Here is an 18,518-nt window from a genome sequence, read left to right as displayed (position 1 = left end):
ACATTCATTTCATCTACTTTTTATTTTTTCAATGTGGCTATTAGAAAATTCAGAATTATAAATTTCTATTAGGTCAGCACTGATCTAGGATTTCTATTGAAAGTTCTAAGCTGATGTCCTGACCTGCATTTGTAGCACAGTGCCACACAATCCCAGGGTAAAGATCAGCGGGGTGGTTCCTGACTGTCCATTTGTTCCCTGCTTGTTAGTAGAAAGCACTTGTGGAGAGATTGCCAGAGAAACCAGCTTTGCCTAGAGTTGTAGTTCTTCACATCTCTAGTCTTATGTTCATTTACCTGAAGGCATTAATATTTTCAGTTGCACCTGTTTTTTTTTTTAATGTGGCATCTTTTCAAGTTTCTCTTTTTCAGTAGCTTACATCCACTTCAAACATTATTAGGTCAGTGTTTAGAGAGTGATCTCTCAGTCACATTGCTATCACTAATCTGCTTAGAAAAATATTGAAAATAATGCCATTTAATCATTTTTTTGTTTTTTCAATGTCATTTAACACAATAGTCATGTGCTGCTTTTTTAAATGAATATTAGTAAGAGGTAGAGAGTACCCCAGATTTAAATCTACCTAGTGGCCTGACAGGTATGCAGGGCAGTCCAGCACTCCTTGACAACAGAGGGTCTGGTTTGTGACCAGGAGGGTCGAGTTTGTGAAGTGAGCCGAGGATGTGAGCACAGCTGAACGGCCTGTTTGGGGGTTGTCTTCATGTGGGCAAACTTCTTAAGACTTGCCCTCCCTAACTCACTCACTCGTGTAGCAGTAGATCTGTGAGCCAGACAATCCTGTGCAAGAGCATGGAGAACAGAAAAGGGAGGCTCAGCTTCCCTGTATGATAGAGGGGGTCCCTTGGGGGAGGGGAAAAAGTTCATTGTTTTGGGAAACAGAAGAGAACGCCATAGGTCTAGGGAGTTCTAGAGAGAGGTTGAGCTGCTGGGTAACGGGAAACCCTAGGAAGAAGAGAAGATTCACTAGGTCCTTTGACTTGAAGAAAAGCTTTTGTCTTTTTCAAAGACTTTATATACTTCTGACCTATGTTTTATGTAGTATTTTGTGTTTAAATTTAGCATTATTTTATGTGTACTTCCTATGTAGTCATATAGTCTAAATATTTTAATCTCATTGCACTCATAGTTACATAGTGTATTTATTTAAACATTTCTAGTAAGTCATTTCCAGTTATTCCACATTAGAAAAAAATACAAATAAAACCATATTTTTTTTCCCAGAGTCTTTTTTTGAGTCCTGGTTCTAAAATTGGAATTACTGGGTTATTATATGATTAGTTGTATGTATCTTTTTCATATTCCCAGGTTATTCTTTGAAAATATTATATTAATTTAGTGTCACCTGCCCCACCAAACAGTGGGTTTTATGATCTTATTCCACCCCCCATATTAGATAAGGCATCAGCTGCTTTATTGTGCTATGCCAAATGTTGTGCCAAACATTGGTTTGCTATTTGATTTTTTTCTAATGGGAACTCTATTCATATATTAAGTAGTTTAATTTTCTAATTGTTTTAATCTTATTGTCTTAGCCAATAAAAATATACTGGGGCATATTAAAGTATATTGGGGTAGTTCGTATGTCATGTAGATCTAAATATACTTTCCCCATTGTATGCAAGCCTATAAAAGAGGCAGGTTTAAACCGTCACGAGAGTGGGCGGATGCTGCACAGGCGGGATTAACATCAGGGAGCAAATCAGCTCGGGTGGCAGGACTCTTAGCTGTCCTGTGAAGCTGGGAGTGTGGTCGAGATGCTGGAGATGATAATGGATAAATAGTAACTTTTTAAAAAAAAATTTATTGATTTCAGAGAAGAAAGGAGAGAGAGATAGAAACATCAATATTAAGAAAGAATCATTAATCAGCTGCCTCCTGCACACCCCCTACTGGGGATCGAGATCAAACCCCAGGCATGTGACCTGACTAGAATAGAACCTGGGACCTTTCAGTCCGCAGGCCGACGTTCTATCCACTGAGCCAAACCGGCTAGGGCAAAAAACAGTAATATTTTATTAAAAAAAAAAAAAGTAACTATAAAGTCAACTCATATCAAGAAATAGGCTAGAAATCAAAGCTAGACATCCTGCTCTCATCTCAGAGAACCAAAGCAACTGGAACATGTAGGTGGGTCCCAGGCACCCCTGCTGCTGACTGCTGGCTTCCTGTTCTTTAGCCCACAAGAATGAAAATTGAGCCGAAACTGGTTTGGCTCAGTAGATAGAGCGTCAGCCTTCGGACTGAAAGGTCCCAGGTTCGATTCCGATCAAGGGCATGTACCTTGGTTGCGGGCACATCCTGAGTAGGAGGTGTGCAAGAGGCAGCTGATCTATGATTCTCTCTCATCGATGTTTCTAACTCTCTATCCCTCTCTCTTCCTCTCTCTGAAAAATCAATAAAATATATCCAAAAAAAAAAAGAATGAAAATTGCTTAGGGTGAATGTACATTGAGAACAAGGACTCAGATCAATTCTTGCACCACTCCTTGTTTAAAAATGAAAGCAATTATGCAGTGTGTGTGTATGTGTGTGAGTGTAAACAACATATCCTCTTATAAACTTACTTTCCCCCCCACAAGATATCTGTTGATATATATGGTACAGATAATTTAAATAGCCTTTTAAAAAAATCTCTCTTTAATGTGTGTTTCCCAATTTAAATACAATTTACTGAAATATTTTCTTTCTAGTCTCCAGAGAATACAGAGGGCAAGGATGGATCCAAAATAACTAAACAGGAGGTAAGTGTATCTTTGACATCCTGTCTTCAGTTATGTAACTGGAATTTTTAATATTGTTATGATTGTCTGCATCTGAAAGAAGACTATTCCTGTACAAGGTTGTTGAGACTACATAAGCCAGGGAGTGTCCCTGTGCAGTCTCCCTCGGCCTGGGTATGTTTCAGTCGGTTCACAGATGAGTCATTTTCCACTTACTGCGTTGTTTATGTTTCTACCTGTGAGTCCTGCTGTCTTATTAAAGCAGATACTGAGAATTCCTTCTGGGCAAAAATCGAGATAATAGGTAAATTCATCAAGGAGAACAAAGTCTGCCTTTCACAGCAAGGAAATCAAAGACTGTTGATCTAATAAATGCTCTGCTCCAGTGAGTGAATTATATATTACTTTTTAGCTTCTGAAATTTGCCTAAGGAGTCATGCCTAAAGCCAAAAGCTATGGAAGGATACACAAGATGTCAAAATACTAAAGTTGGGGGTTTTTAAATCAGAAAAAGCCTTAGGGCTTAGGATAGTTAATTAGGCAATAATTCAAAGAAGCTCTGTATTAATATACAGAAACCTCCAACAGCTAGGATCTTGGAAGAGATGTTTGCATTTGACCTGCTGTGGTAATATCATGAACTTATAAAGGAGACGGATGAAAAAATAGTAAGTGACTTTTTAGTAACTATGGTGACAGTCATTCATTTTTGCACAGAGTTCGCAGTGTGTTGCAAAACTGCAGCTCTTACTAATGAACTAATAAACTAAAATGGGTCGTGAGTTAGATAAAAACAATGTCTAGTTAAAGATTCTTTGATTGGGTGATTCATATTGTGGATAATAATCTAGAAGAGTTTATCGTAGTAGTAAAATCTCTATTACAGAGGATTTGTACAAGGAAATTCATTCAGCCAAGTGGAAAACCTTTAACAGAATCTATAAAGAAATAATTTTAAAACAAAACAAAACTGCCTAACCTCATCCCCACCATCCACCTATCGAGCATTCAGTCTAACAGTTTGAGAGGTGAAGTTTGTAATCCAAAGTCAAGTCACTATACAAATGTTAGAACCAACCAAAAAATTATGAATGTTTGAATTTTCTTGGAAATGGAAAACTATAATCTGTAGGACAGTTGGCTAAAAGTAATGAACGTTAATGTTTTTAGATTTGGGCATGAAATGCATTTGGGTTTCTCCCTAGGGATTGCTATTGAAATTGATCTGTCATTCAGAAAATCTAGAAACCACTGCACACAATAGATCTTGAATAGTGAAAACAGTCTTTTCGATCCTTCTTCACTAAAAGCAATAGCGCTGGTTAGAATATATGTAAAAGATTTTTGTTTATACAGCTATCTCATACATATTGCTTTGGTCCTAGGATTTTTATTATTTATATTACAGGCACAACTCATTTTGTGATTCACTTTATTGTGCTTTGCAGATCTTGCATATTTTATAAATTGAAGTTTATGGCAACTGTTGAAGGCTCAGATGATGATACACATCTTTTAGCAGTAAAGTATTTTTATTAAAATATGTACATTGTTTTTATAAGCATAATGTTATTGCACACTTAATAGACTGTAAACACAACTATTATGTGGACTGGGAAATAAAAAACTTGTACAGCTCGCTTTACTGAGATATTTACTTTATTGAAGTATTCTGAGAGGTATGCCTGTATTATAATATTATTTCTAAATTATTATTATTTTTAATATTCTATTTTATATATTTATATGTATGATAGCATTGTTAACAAAAATATCTACTAGACAAGACTCTACTTGTCATTTAAACTAAAACCAAGTTAAAACCCATGATATTTCTTCAAGACATCAACACAATTGTTTGAAAAGTGAAAAGGTCAGTGGATTAGCTAGTGATTTAGGGTTTAGGGTAAGAACTGTCAGGCTGTTATTGATTGATTTTACCCCCACTGAATTGTTTAGATTTTCTAGTTAGGCCATTGAGTGTGCACTGCCCTGAATATAGCGAAGGTATTGTTTTACCAAGGATTTAAAAAGCTTCTATTTCTTCCGTGATATTTGCAGGTGTGGTGCAGTTTAGTATTTAGGCAATAAATGACCAACATTACAGTCATTACACTTGGCCATTTACAAAGCCCTTTTGCATACATTATTTTTTCTGAACCTTACAATAACCCTGAAATGAGAACAAAACAGATTCATTCCTTGAAAGAACTGTATTGAGCACCCATATGCACCAAGCTCTGTTCTAGGCTCTGCAAGAGTCCTCAGTGAGCAAAAGAAGCAAAAATCTCTGCCTTCATGGAGCTTCCATTTTAGCAGGGTGAGAGTAAAATGAAACAATGGGATATTTGCTATAAAAAAAAATAAAACAAGGGAAGGAAATAGAGAACATCAGAGAAATGCTGTTTGATAATAGGCAATGTTATTGTCCTCATTTTTACTAATGCCAACAGTGTCCTCAGAGACATAGATGATTTTCCCCATGAGTCACAACCTGTGAATGGCAGAACCAGGAAAGATAGCTGCATGTCCTGCTTCAAAGTCCTCAGTCCTCATGCCCGTCCTGTGGTTATCATAACACTCTGAGCATCCAGTGCTTTTTCTCTGCCAAGGCGCTGATTTACATCTTCCCCTACCTCTCAGGTTTGCAAAGGTCATTTCTATTTAGGTCCTCATTTGTTTTGGGGAATTAAAAGCAGCTTGAACTTTGAGTTTTGTTTGAAAGTACCTGGTCAGGCTCAGAAGCATGAGGAAATCTCATAAAAAATAAAACATATTTACAAATTCCAAAGGAATGACCCATATGCTTCAAGCAGACTTCAGCAAAGTCCAAAGATTCTACTTGAATCTAGCTATCTCTATCCCAGTGAACCTTGTCATAACAAGATTAGACTTCTGTGTTGCTTTTGCCTCTAGGACATAAAAGTAAAAGAATCTATGTCTTTCAGAGTAGCCTTCACCAGAAATGTCTCCAACCCAGGGAATGATAAGCAAGTTAATAAATGCATACTGAGCCAAAACTGGTTTGGCTCTGGATAGAGCGTCGGCCTGCAGACTGAAGGGTCCCAGGTTCAATTCCGGTCAAGGGCATGTACCTTGGTTGCGGGCATTTCCACAGTAGGGGGTGTGCAGGAGGCAGCTGGTCGATGATTCTCTCTCATTGATGTTTCTAACTCTCTATCCCTCTCTGTAAAAAATCAATAAAATATTTTTTATTAAAAAAATAAATGCATACTGAATAATTCCATTATGACCAGCACCTTTATACCACAGTAACAACTCCTCATCTTGTTCTGTAACTCTCTTGGTGATCTATCATTCTGAAAGCCTTCCTTCCTTCTTTCTTTCCTTCCTTCCTTCCTTCCTTCCTTCCTTCCTTCCTTCCTTCCTTCCTTCCTACCTTCCTTCGTTCCTTCCTTGAGGACCATTTTTTTGGCCACTTTTCCTAAGGATTCACAATCAACAAATTGAGAGAAATTCTTACTATAGTTATTTCCATAGTGGTCCTGCCCGATAACCTGAGTCTCTAGTGAATACTTCAAATTCGAGTGTTTCAATGAGGAAAGAAATAGCAGTCTAATCTATTTTAAGTCTAATCTAATCCAATCATTTACAGATTTTAAGGCTATGAACGCCGATAGAACTTTCCAGGAAGGTGCACACCAAGCACGTCAAACGCGCACACGCACCCAGTTCTGCTAATTGAGTGAAAGGTTCCTCTCAGCCTCCACTGTTTTCAGGGAAAGAGAAAAATCTCTTCTGATGGTTCCCAGAAAGGAAAATTTTTAAGAAAATTCTTTTCTTTCTTTTTTTTAATAGCATAGAAAGAAGAGCTGGTAAATTGTAGGCAGGAAGTCATAAAACGATTTCACAATAAAAGATGTGCTTTTTAGACAGCCCAGAGAAACAAACTTTGTTTCTGCATGAATTTCCTAGACTTTTGATTTTCCAGCTCCGGTCCTGGACCTGGATGATAAAAGGGTCGGGAGCCTTTGCATCAGAGCAGCTCCCAGGCCCCGCAGAGCAGGGCTTGGCTGGAATGTCTCTCTGGAAATCCCACAGGGCTCTCTGACATCACCCACCTCTCCGTGTGCTTGGGTGTTCACGACGGGAGGAGAGGAGCAATAGCAAATGTGGGGGGATTGTTCATGCGCTTTGGCCTCACTTCAGTGGTGATCAGGACGGCTGGTTGGTTAGGGAGGCAGTTATGAGTAATGCTTAACGTATTTAGCCCCTTTCAGGCCCTACACTGAATAGGACCTGACTGAGTGCAGGCATACATTGGAGAAGACATGGCAGGTTTGGTTCTAGACCATACAGCAAATATCACAGTAAAGCAAGTCATATGAGGGGTTTTTTTTTTTTTTTTGTCTCCCAGTCCATATAAAAGTTATATGTACACCCTGGCCAAGTGGCTCATGATTGAAGCGTTGTCCCATGCACTAAGAGGTAGTATGTTGGATTCTTGGTCAGGCCACACACCTAGGTTGCTGGTTCAATCCCCGGTCAGGGTTTATACAGGAGGCAACCGATCCATGTTATTCTCTCTCTAAAAATCAAAATATATCCTCAGGTGAGGATTTTTTTAAAAATTTATATTTACACTGTGCAAGAGCATAATGCCTAAGAAACAATGTACATACCTGAATTTTAGGAGACTTTATTGCTAAGCATGCTAGCCATCACTGGAGCCTTCAGGAGTCATAATCTTTGTGCTGGCCAAGGCTCTTGCCTTGCTCTTTGTGACAACAATCATCCCTGAAGTGCAGTGAGATGAGGTGGTGACCTGGCACCCCTCCCATTGGTAGTGTCCACCTCCACATTCACTGAGGGCCCAGCAGGCCCAGCAGGCACTGGAGCTGCTGTTGGAGAGGAAGGTCCGGTGCAGGAGGGGCACAGACGGGAGACAGACAGATGAGGCGAACGGTGAAGCGAGGCCAGCGTGGTACCCAATGGAGAGAGATCCGCAAGGTCTGTTCACCCCGTAGAGCACATGTGTCAAACACAAGGCCCGCGGGCCAAATCCAGCCCGCCAGGCCTTGCAATGTGGCCTGCACCGCGCTGTCATCACTACACTCCGCTGTCAGTTTATGACATTGTCAGTTTATGACTGTTCAGTAAACCATTCGGCCCGCGATTTAGGCTGGATTTTAGATTTTTGGCCCCTTCTCTGATTGAGTTCGACACCCCTACCGTAGAGGCTGCCACGTTTCCTCTCCTAGACTGTCTTTCTAAGCACTTTCCTGTGACTGGACCTTCCCGTGAGGCAGTGTGAGTAGCTCTGGAGGCCACACAGAAGCATCGAAGCTGAGCTCTGTTTGCTAATTGCCAGGTGCTCACTGCTCCTCCATGCTCTGACTCTGCTTTGAAGAGCAACTCACCCGATAACGTTGCCTTTTCTTCCGTAATACCAATTTATGCAACTCCCCATCCTGGGAAAGGCGTCACAGAACTTGGGTTCTGGTTCCAGTGACACGTGGTGCACTGTCATGATAATCCTAACAGGCACGGTGGTGTGCCCCGGGGAGCATCTGACACAGGCAGTCCCCTGTGCGGTTAGAATGCCCAGCGGTACCGCCTCTCTCCCTGTGCCGTAAATATATCCTAGCCACCACTTAACCTGCACGGCCCCCTGGTCCTGGCTCATTCTGCTGGCCGCCTGAAGTCCAGCTCTGATCTTTCCCTGAGACCTCAGGGTTAAAACTATTCATGAAGGCTCTGGCCCTTCATTTTCCCCCCTGTAGTTTAAAGGAAGATGAGTTTAGTTTCCTGTGGCTATTTTCAGCAAGAAACTTCTTAGATGTAGACATGGCAAGAAATATTTCTTCCAGTTTGGCCTGACCAGCTGACCTCGACTTGCCTAAGCACAACTTCAAGAATTGCATGATCCTTTGCACCCGTGGCATGGGGCTGCTACTGATCATGTTTGCTAACTTCCTTAAAGAATTATTTGAGACATTTAAGCTACTGGAATGAGGCAACGTCTGCATGAGGCAGCAAGAATTAGGAAAAAGCTTGAGTTCATTTTTTTGAGCAAATGGTATTGAGCACCTACAGTATGTTAAGTGGCATATTATTCCGCCAGAGCTAGAGCAGGGAACAAAACAGACAAAAAGCGTGGAGTGTTTACTTCTAGGACGCGCAAAGAAAGGCAGTCGTACTTGTAGAATGTGAAATCCCTTGGGGAGCCATCTTTTGCTGGTGGTAAGTGGAATATCAATTCTGTGTGCTTATTTCCGAACTGCCTGGAAGAGTCCTGTTATTTTAGATTCTCTTTGCCATCTTATTTGCTAACGTGCACCATCACTGAAGAAGAAAAGATTTCCCTGAAACACATCATTCTCAGCACAGTTTTTCTCTAAATTCTATAAACTTCCAAATTAAAGGAAAAGACTAGGGAGACTATTTAAACCTTTAAACATATACATTTAGTGGAGACATAAATGTGTTTATTTTGTTTCAGGTTAGAGGGAACATTTCTCATTAACTGCCTAAGATTTGTTGTCATTCTCTTTTCTAACATGGTAACAAGGCCGGGTGCTCCTTTTATTTTGGTTTCTACACAATTATATGTCTCTTGTATTAACTTACAAGCTTTAGTTCCATTTGTAAGGCATAGGAGTCCCACTGGCAGCTAGTTCTTAAATAGCACCTCAGTGTTCCCGCTGTCAGTTTTGTCACAGAAGTAGAGATTATGAAAAGTAGAGATTATGGTTCGTAGCCTGAACTCGTCTTCCTTTTCTTTCCACACCCTTAGCCGGGAGAGGCCATTTCTTGGAACAGTGTGCCCACACCCCTTCAGAAACTTCCTCTTGAGCATTAGGGTGCCCAGGGTGACTGTACTCACCCGGAGAGGGTGATGGGAGCCAGACATTTACATTCTTTCAACAAATATAAGATATCGAGGAAGAATTTTTTTAAATCAGCTTAGTTGCACATAATCTCTGCAGGAGCAGTCACTGGGCAGATTTCTCAGCCGTGAGTGGGAAGGAGGCTCCCGGGGCACTGCTGAGATGTGCATTTTCAGAAGCCCCCGGGGGAGGGTGGGATGTGGAAAAGGCCTTGTTTGCGTGAAGTCGCTTTTCTTGGGCTCCTAAGACCCTGCCCTTAAGCCAGTCCTGGGAAAGGCGCAGCTGGGAGTTCAGCAACGCCAAACGTAAGGCCAGTGTCCAGAGCTTTCGTTCCATGTTGCTACTGGGTGTGGTTCAGCATCCACGCTAATTAAAGCCCAGGTTCAGTCCATTGTGTAGTCCCATGAGCCACATGGACACGGGGGGTACCCACTGCCATGGAAGAGCCCGAAACCCTACGCACCAGAGAGAAAGAGAGTGAACTTCCTTTGGTTGGAATGTTCAGTGTCCCCCATCCCCTCTCCCCGCAGACACTGGCAGAGGCCACGCCCGTCTGGCCACTGACTAGATTCCAGGTGTGACAGACAGGCAAGTGCCTTCCCACGTCACTCAGACCTTACTGGGCACGCGTCTATCCAGTCTTCCCTTGCCTCCTTTCCTGTTACGTATAATACCTTAATAATAATTATATATACAATATATAAAATAATAAAAATAAATAAATAATAACAAGGCTATTACAATGGTATCCTAATCATCAAAAATATGTATTTTTTCCGTTCCCTTTGTAGCCTACAAGACGGTCTGCCAGATTGTCAGCGGTGAGTACTCCAGAACCCCTGGTATTAGTTCCTCAGAGTTCATGTTCCCCGTGTCCAGAGCAGAGCAGCAGAAGGAAGCATCCCTTAAGTTTTTTATGTGCTTTTTTGGAAGTTACGTGGGTCACAGCATATAGCAAATGCAACCATGGTTGCCAAGCAATTCCCCTGATAAGAGGTGTCCGTGAAAAACAGTGCCCAGTCCCATTTCCAAGAGTATGAAGCTCAGGACGTTGTTTGACATTGCCAGATTCCTGAAACAAAACAAGCACATTAAGCAAGGTCGTAGCCTATGCTGTGCTAAAGTGGACGAGAATTCTGATTCTCTGTCAAAATGTTCTAAAAGTTATGCTTTAGCCTCATTTCAGAACTAGAGAATCCTTGAAAAAGTAATGATTCCACTTTGCCACTTGGGAGTCTGTCTTTGTGGGCCAGGCCCAGGGAAGAGGTGAGAGTTAGTAGATCATTAAAGCAGGGATGGCAGGTGTGCCAGGCCTCGGTGATGAGCGTGCTCCAGCTCGCTCACCACACTGGCCTCCTCGTTGGCTCTTGTGCTCCTCCCTTGGTGTCCAGTCTTCATTCTGCGAAGACAGGTCTCTGGTTAAAATGCCAGCAGCCCACACTGCCCGTGGAGATGTTAGGGGAAGGCTTTGACCTCAGCTGACAGCTGATATCCCCATACTAGATCAGTGTTTCCCAACCTTCTCTCATGATGAGAATCACCTGGTGGAGTTGTTAAAACACAGATTCCTGAATCCCAACTAAGAAGTGCTAAACTAGAATTTTTGGGAACATATAGGTAAAATTGTATACTTAACTAGTGCTCTAACACAGATGTTATATACAGAGCACTAAGTTAGGTATGCAATTTTACCTATATGTTCTCAAAAATTCTAGTTTAGCACTTCTTAGTTGGGATTCAGGAATCTGTGTTTTAACAACTCCACCAGGTGATTCTCATCCTGAGAGAAGGTTGGGAAACACTGCTGTACTAGATGGTACAGGAGCCGCAAGCTCCTTTGGCCTTTGAGGAAGCATGGAATTCATCCTCTTTCAACACCCGTGCCTGGCACCGGTTAGGAAATCCAAGCGGAAATGGATATGAGGACCGGTCACAGGTTCAGAAGTGTGACTGGGTTTGAGTTGAGTGAGCCAGTGTTTCACACGAGTCCCAGCCTCAGAGAGTGGTATCAGGGGAGAACTGAGAGGTGCGGTTGTGCGTGTACAGTTATTCGAGATTCTCCCGAAACCCCTCAAAGATGGTGTGCTCTGTCTCAGAGTAACTTTCAGCGAGGCTCAGATGTTAGTTTAAACTCCCTTTAGCTTAACTCAGTGGTCGGCAAACTGCAGCTCTCGAGCCACAGGTGGCTCTTTGGCCCCTTGAATGTGACTCTTCCACAAAATACCACATGTGGGTGCGCACGTACAGTGCGATTGAAACTTCGTGGCCCATGTGCAAAAGCTGGTTTTCGGCTCTCAAAAAGAAATTTCAATCATTATACTGTTGATATTTGGCTCTGTTGACTAATGAGTTTGCCCACCACTGGCTTAACTATACATTTTACTGAAAGCCATTGTATTCCATGGATCTCTAGCCCATTAAGGAGACAGACCTTGTAAGTCACATCATACCCAAAACTAAAAACAAGGCTTTTCCTGAGCACCAGGAACCGGCAATCTAAGCACCTGCCACTGAGATCATCCCTGCTGGCGCTGGCGCAGAGCCTCCTCAGGGGCCGGTGGGGTTACAGGCTGAATCCTCATCATTTCCTGTCCCATCAAAACACGCGAATGCTGCGTTGGGAGGTGGGGAGAGACTGTCTTACAGAAATACTAGAAAGGGAAATTCTTTGCTGTAAATTGAGAAAACAAGTGTATGTTAATACAATATATCAAAGCTAAAAGTAAAACTTAAAATCCTGACAGTTTGGGGGACATGCAAGCTGCTGTACTGGGGGAACAGACCCAGATTGAGAGTGGTAAGAAGATGAATAGAAGCATCCCTGACTTTTCAAGCCCAGTTTTCTTTTTTCCTTTGAAAGGTCGTGTCTAACAGCCAGCCTTCAGGAATTGAACTGTCTAGAATTTTACTTTGATGAAAAGGGCTGATTCAATATGAACCCGAAACCCCTAGAGGCCTTGGGGAGGAACATGTATTTTTCTCCACAGGGGGAGACCCTGGCCCGTGTTTTCCATTAAAAAACCATTCCCCCCAGTGCCAGGAGAGGTGTACATGTATTTTTTCCGGCTGAGTGAGAGAAACATGTGTCCTAAAATAGCTACAGAAAACCAGAGGTCCACACTGGTGGTTTTCCCTGGCATTCTCATGTGCCGCCGGTGCTCGGGGCCTGTGTGGAAGGGACCGTGGCCACAGGGAATGGGAAGGAGAACCATACGAGGCAGCAGAAACAGAGTTGCCTCGTGGGCTCTCTGGTTAATACGATCTGTGAAAAGTCTTAAACTTTGGGGGCTAACAGTAGACATTTCGTCGTTACAATCACGTTCTTCATAGAAAACTCTCGGGACAAAATGAGCCAGCGTCTGGGTGGGCAGGAGGTTCTGTCCACCGTGAGCTGGCACTGGAGGCAATGCCAGTGAGAAGATGCTTGGCTCCAGAACTTGAAATCTCCATCAGAGGTGGAAGGGTTTGGAAATGATTCTGAAATACTTCCCAGGCAGCAGTCATCATTACAGGATGGGCTTTGCCTGTGGTTATGCCGTGATTTCTAGATGGTTGGGAAGAGGCTGGTGTGACCGAATTCATTGAGTCATTTGGCCGCGAGCCTGAGTCATTCCCCCTGCTGCTGTGCTGTGATAAAAGGGAGTGCCAGGCATCAGAGATAGAAGCTTAACCTGTTCCCGGAGAAGAGCTATTCTGGACTCGGGAATAATGAGTCGGCTTTTAAATCTCACCTGCCATTCACTTGAGGACCCAGATGAAAGTAGTTATGAAATTGCAGAGAGTTTTATGCTGTTAGCTGATGCTGAAAATAGAATGAGATATTTTTTAAATGAAACAAAATCATAGTCAAAATGCACTGCTGTCTTTTGCAGCCTTTCTGTGTCTTTCTGGTTTAGTTTTTTTTTTTTTTTTTTTTTTTTTTTTTTGGTGCGGGAGGGAGGTTTATACTGAGGGCTGCCTTTGTCAGTATTCGCATAATTTAATTTATCCTTGCAGAAACCGGCTCCACCAAAACCTGAACCTAAAGCAAGAAAAACATCTGCTAAGGTAAGAGGTGCTCCCACTCCCGCTTTAGCTTTTTAAACAATGAATAAATTATAAGTTCCTACCCAAAAGTCATCTGAGGAAAGACCACATGTAATGCTTCAGGCTAACGGTACTGACTGAAAACCTGTTACCCTGCTACAGGCTTTCTCAACAGGCATACGGCACAGGTTAATGCTCTTTACCAGGGATGTGTGTTCCATCTGGTCAGTAAGGCGAAGGAAGTCAGCGAACGATGCTCTGGGAAGCCCCGTGTCCATGGGGGTTTGGTTCTCCCTCCGGAGCACGCTGTTCACAGGGTGCTCAGAAGGGTGGTCCTGGCCGTGGGCAGTCCTGCTGCCGAGGGCCGGAGGACCTCGGGAAAGGGCTTCTGACTTCGCATCACTGGTCTTAGTCGGCCAGTCTGATAACTCACAATAATCACATAATAACCAACCCCAGCAAACATTTATAGGGCCCCTGTACAGTGCCAGACCTTGTTCCGATTGCTTTCCTCATGTAACCCTCACATCAGTCCTACGGATCTGGGTACAAATAGGCCATGATGCTGATGAGGAAACTAAAGCACAGAAACTGACCCAACGTGGCTTTTCTCTGCTCTGCCCTCCAGAGCGCTGGCCCTTCTTGTGAATGGTCTGAAACTGCGTGTGCTGTGGGGTGAGCAGGTGGTGCCGAAGCAGCACGCACTTCTGTCGCTTGGTCTTAAAGCTAGGATCTGGGTCTTCATGTTCAAGTTCTCTCTCAGCTCTCTAGTCACTCAAACCCGTGTCCCCACGCGAGGTGTTGCACGTGCTGGGTTCTTCCCTGGCTTTGCCTCATCCGTCACCAGCTGCTGCTGGTCTCCCTGTGCTGGGACCGCCTCCCGCCTCCACCAAACAAATACATGTGTGTTTGCAGAAGGGGAGGTCCAATGGACTCCAAGCAGCCTGTTCACATGCTAGAGACTCTGCAGAACTCAGCGGATGCCCAGAAAAACTGGGTTCTCATTTTCTCCCCAGACGCCACCAAGCTGGCCATGGTTGTGCTTTACCTTGTGTTTGGACGGAGACTGACTTATGGTAGCTAACAGCACACCGTGTCTAACTCACTCTGTCTGTGCTTTGATCCTCTGTTAGAAAGAACCCGGAACAAAGATTAACAAAGGTGCTAAAGGGAAGAAGGAGGAGAAGCAGGAAGCTGGAAAGGAAGGTACTGCACCATCTGAAAATGGTGAAACTAAAGCTGAAGAGGTACTTTGCATAAATACCTCCCACTGATTGAATCAGTGTCTTGAGAAATTGCTGGATCCTTCGGCTGCTGGTAGCATGTTCTTAATGTCTCTTTTCATTGCCTGTAATGTTATTGCAGATCCACATCTATCGCTCAACTGTTAGTGTCTCAGCCTCCAGAAGTGCCCCACCCAGCACCCTGTCAGGAAAGGGGCAGGTTGAAACAGTGAGAGTGAAGGGTACAGTGGGAAATCTGCATGTTTGCAGTGACTAGAACCAGATAGTGGTGTGGTGCTGTTTCTTCGGAGCAGTGGGAGCTTGCAGGGAAAGCTTCTGCGGTCGTCTGAGAAGCAGAAAGCAATAAATGCAGCAAAGTGTTTGCGTAATATAGTCCGGCCTTGTCTGTTTCACACCCAGCATTGAAATAGGCTTGGGGGTAGAGCTGCTAAAAAAACAGATGTTCTAAAGTGTGTGTGTGTGTGTGTGTGTGTTGGCAGGGTGGACTTTTATTTGGCTTATAGTCGTTTTAATAGTAACTATATTTTTTTTCCTTCCCCTCCCCCCCACAGGTACAGAAAACTGAATCTGTAGATAACGAGGGAGAATGAATTGCCATGAAAAAATAGGGGTTGATTTTATGTACCTCTTGGGACAACTTTTAAAAGCTATTTTTACCAAGTTTTTGTAAATGCTAATTTTTTAGAAACTCGACTAGTTGGCATACAAAAATATATAAGGATGGACATTTTACCTTCTTATAATACATCTTTTTGGAGACTTTCCATCATCCTCAAGTCAAATAAATTTAATATTGGAAGCTGTGTGTAAAATTGATTCAGCATTCCATGCATTCGCTTTAAAAAATGTAGTCCTGTGCATACTGTGGTGTTTTTACTGTGCATATTTGAATTTTTCATGCAGTTTTTCTAGAGCAATAATCAGTGGTGCTTTTGTACCTAGGTTTATGTGATTTTAATGAAACATGGATAGTTGTGGCCACCTGCTGACTATTTGTGGCTTAAAATAAAAAGGTGTTTTGCCTGCAAAATGCCTGCTTCTAGTGTTTTCATTAAATTTAGACAGTGTTTCATTTTTTTTTTTTTCAGAAGATGTAAATAATTTCTACAGTCTGTGCCCTGAGGGTATCTCTATTAAGTCAAGTAGAATTGTTTCTTAATTTTTTGGCATTTAAAAATGCCAATATTTTAATAAAATCATCTGTGAGAGCCAGTGTGGAATCACATCTATAACACTTCATACGAGAAGTGGCCTGCAATGATTACCATATATAAAACAATAAAACGCCACTTTGTTTGAAGTCCTTACAAACAGATAATGTTCTGCTGAACCAGAACTTGTGAAAAGCCATAAACTCAGGCCCATCCTTGAACAGTCCCCACTTTCAAAATAATACTGAGTCACATTCTCTGAGGACTTCGCAGCTTTGAAAACACTTATCCAGCGTGACCACATTTCAGCCTTGGGGCAGCCTGAGAAAGGAGTTGGCACAGGTATTATTAGACCTCCTTTCTAGGCTAAGAAATAGGGACATGGGGAGTATGCGGCTTACGTCAGGCCCAGGGGAAGAAGAGAAACAGAACTTGAACCTGGTCTTTTGAGTTTTATACGTAGTGTCTATTTCAGTCTGTTCAAGCTGCTGTGACAAAATATGACAGACTGAGTAGCTTATAAACAACAGAAACTTCTCTCTCATGGTGTGGAGGCTGTGAGTCCGAGATCAGGGTGCCAATGGAAGACTTCTCGTTGTATCCTCAGGTGGCAGAAGGGGTCAGGGAGCCTCTGGGCCCTCTTTTATAAGGGCGCTAATCCCACTCAGGAGAGTCCCGCCCGAGTGACTTAGGCACCCCCCAAAGCCTTCCCTCTACTGCCATCACCTTTGGTAAGATTTCGGCGTGAACTTGGGAGGGGCACAAAGGTTCAGACCATAGCAGTGGCCTTCTGTATCTGGAAGGACATGGCTGTGTTGGGAACAAAGGAGCTGTTTTATGAATGTAAATTTCTTGGTTCGCATACATTTCCCGAGAAGTTTAGGAACTGCCTGAGCACCCACGGAAGTGGAATTCTGGGGATTCCTCTTAGATGAAGACCTCCTGAATGTTTAAGACGTGAATAGTGCCTGTGCTGTTCAGGGGATCTCGCCAAAAGTCTGTTGTTCCTCAGAGCCTCAGATGGTTTCCTGTTGTGGTTATCAACAAAACCAGATCCCTCCATCATGCTTATAGTTTGTGTCATTGTCCCTCATCTATCATTAATCTAAAGCAGATAACTACCTTAGTACACAGAATAATCTCATTCAAAGTTCCCTTTGCTTCTGATTAGGCAATGTATCTTAATTCATGAGTGCTATATGTTTTGAAAACCACTTTTGTCCCCAAGAAAAAAAACAGCTTGTATCCTGTGAGCACTTCATAAAAATATTTTCAACATTTTTTGGTATATTGCTGGCTAGCTTCCAGTTCAGAAGTGGAATATAAACTCCATAGGTTTACTTTTTTTAAAATTATAAAGGTGCTACAGGTAGTTTTTTAAAATATCAGACATTATAATAATAAATAAAGGAAAAAGTCAAAGTTTTCCTTTCCCCCATTCCTGAGTTCCAGAGGTAATCACTGCATACTATTTTCTCTGTGTCTGTGCATATGTGTGTATGAACATATGTGCATACATAAACATGTACACATGATTTTTAAAGGAAGGAAATATACATCCTATTTAGAATTATTCAACCAATAAGTTGTAATTGGAGACAGATTTCAAATATTGCAGTGCTGCCATTGATATTGCAATAAACATTCTTGTGCACAAAGCTTTGCATACTTATATATCTCTACTCCAATAATTTCCTAGAAGTGGAATGTCTGAAGCGGAAGGTCAATGAGAATGTGCATTTGACTATTGTGCCCATCCACTCTGCCGACAGTGTGCAAATGACATCTCTTCTTACCTTATTTTAGTCTCATAAATGAAAAATAATGCCTTACTATTTTAATTTTAAATTTATTTTACTACAAGTAAAATGAATCTTTCATATGTTTAATGGTCATTTGAATTTCTTCTGTGAATTGTGATTTTTCCCCCCCTGTTTTTTTACAGGGAAGTCACTGTTTTAAATCATTATCATTTACAGTGTCCATTGATGCCATTACTTTTATTTCAAACATGGGTTCTGCAGGCCATGGATGTGTGTCTATTAAAATGCATAGGTCTTATTACCACATTAACAAAGCAAGGGACTAGAGAGCAGACAGCTACCAAAATAACCCAGAACTTGAAAACTTGATGGATGTACTTACTGCAAACACATAGGAGGTGGGAGGTACCCATTATTGCCACATTACTACCCCTTAAGTGGATTTATATAGCTAGGAAAAGGATCCCCTTCTCCAAACGTGTGTGTGTTCATTAGCTGGAAAATTGTAATAGCCCTTTGCATCTATAATGACTTTAAGTTAAATGGCACCCCTGTAGTTAAGCAAGGAACTGCTTTTACAGTCATAGGTGATGTCCTCAAATCGTTCCTGGAGACTGCCCCACAGATCATAGTGGAGTAAGAGAGGGCTTTGAGAGGCAAATACCCTGAAATTCCTATGTTTAAATTCTGTGAAAAGATAATCTGAACCGAAAGTCAAGACCCTTGGTTCAACACTAGTGAA

At 42.2% G+C, this 18,518-nt stretch overlaps 1 protein-coding gene across 4 annotated transcripts in view; it reads left to right on the top strand.

The window, feature by feature from the left end:
• The window catches only part of HMGN3 (high mobility group nucleosomal binding domain 3), a 30,925-nt gene extending 15,264 nt beyond the window's left edge, over nucleotides 1–15,661 (top strand). Inside the window, exons 2-7 of one of the 4 annotated variants that reach the window (XM_084889493.1) lie at nucleotides 2,712–2,762; nucleotides 10,384–10,413; nucleotides 13,589–13,639; nucleotides 14,752–14,865; nucleotides 14,984–15,070; nucleotides 15,414–15,661. In XM_084889493.1, coding sequence (XP_084745619.1) covers nucleotides 2,712–2,762; nucleotides 10,384–10,413; nucleotides 13,589–13,639; nucleotides 14,752–14,865; nucleotides 14,984–15,070; nucleotides 15,414–15,452 — 372 coding nt within the window. In that variant the 3' untranslated portion in view covers nucleotides 15,453–15,661. Of the gene's footprint in view, nucleotides 1–2,711; nucleotides 2,763–10,383; nucleotides 10,414–13,588; nucleotides 13,640–14,751; nucleotides 14,866–14,983; nucleotides 15,084–15,413 lie in introns of all 4 variants that reach the window. The other 3 variants (XM_084889494.1, XM_084889496.1, XM_084889495.1) reach the window with 3 other exon arrangements.
• Nucleotides 15,662–18,518: the final 2,857 nt, after the last annotated feature.

Source organism: Pipistrellus hanaki (genome assembly GCF_964339955.1).
Source record: "Pipistrellus hanaki genome assembly, chromosome: 7".
In the NCBI taxonomy this organism is placed as follows: domain Eukaryota; kingdom Metazoa; phylum Chordata; class Mammalia; order Chiroptera; family Vespertilionidae; genus Pipistrellus; species Pipistrellus hanaki.
This window is presented reverse-complemented; position numbering and strand designations above follow the sequence as displayed.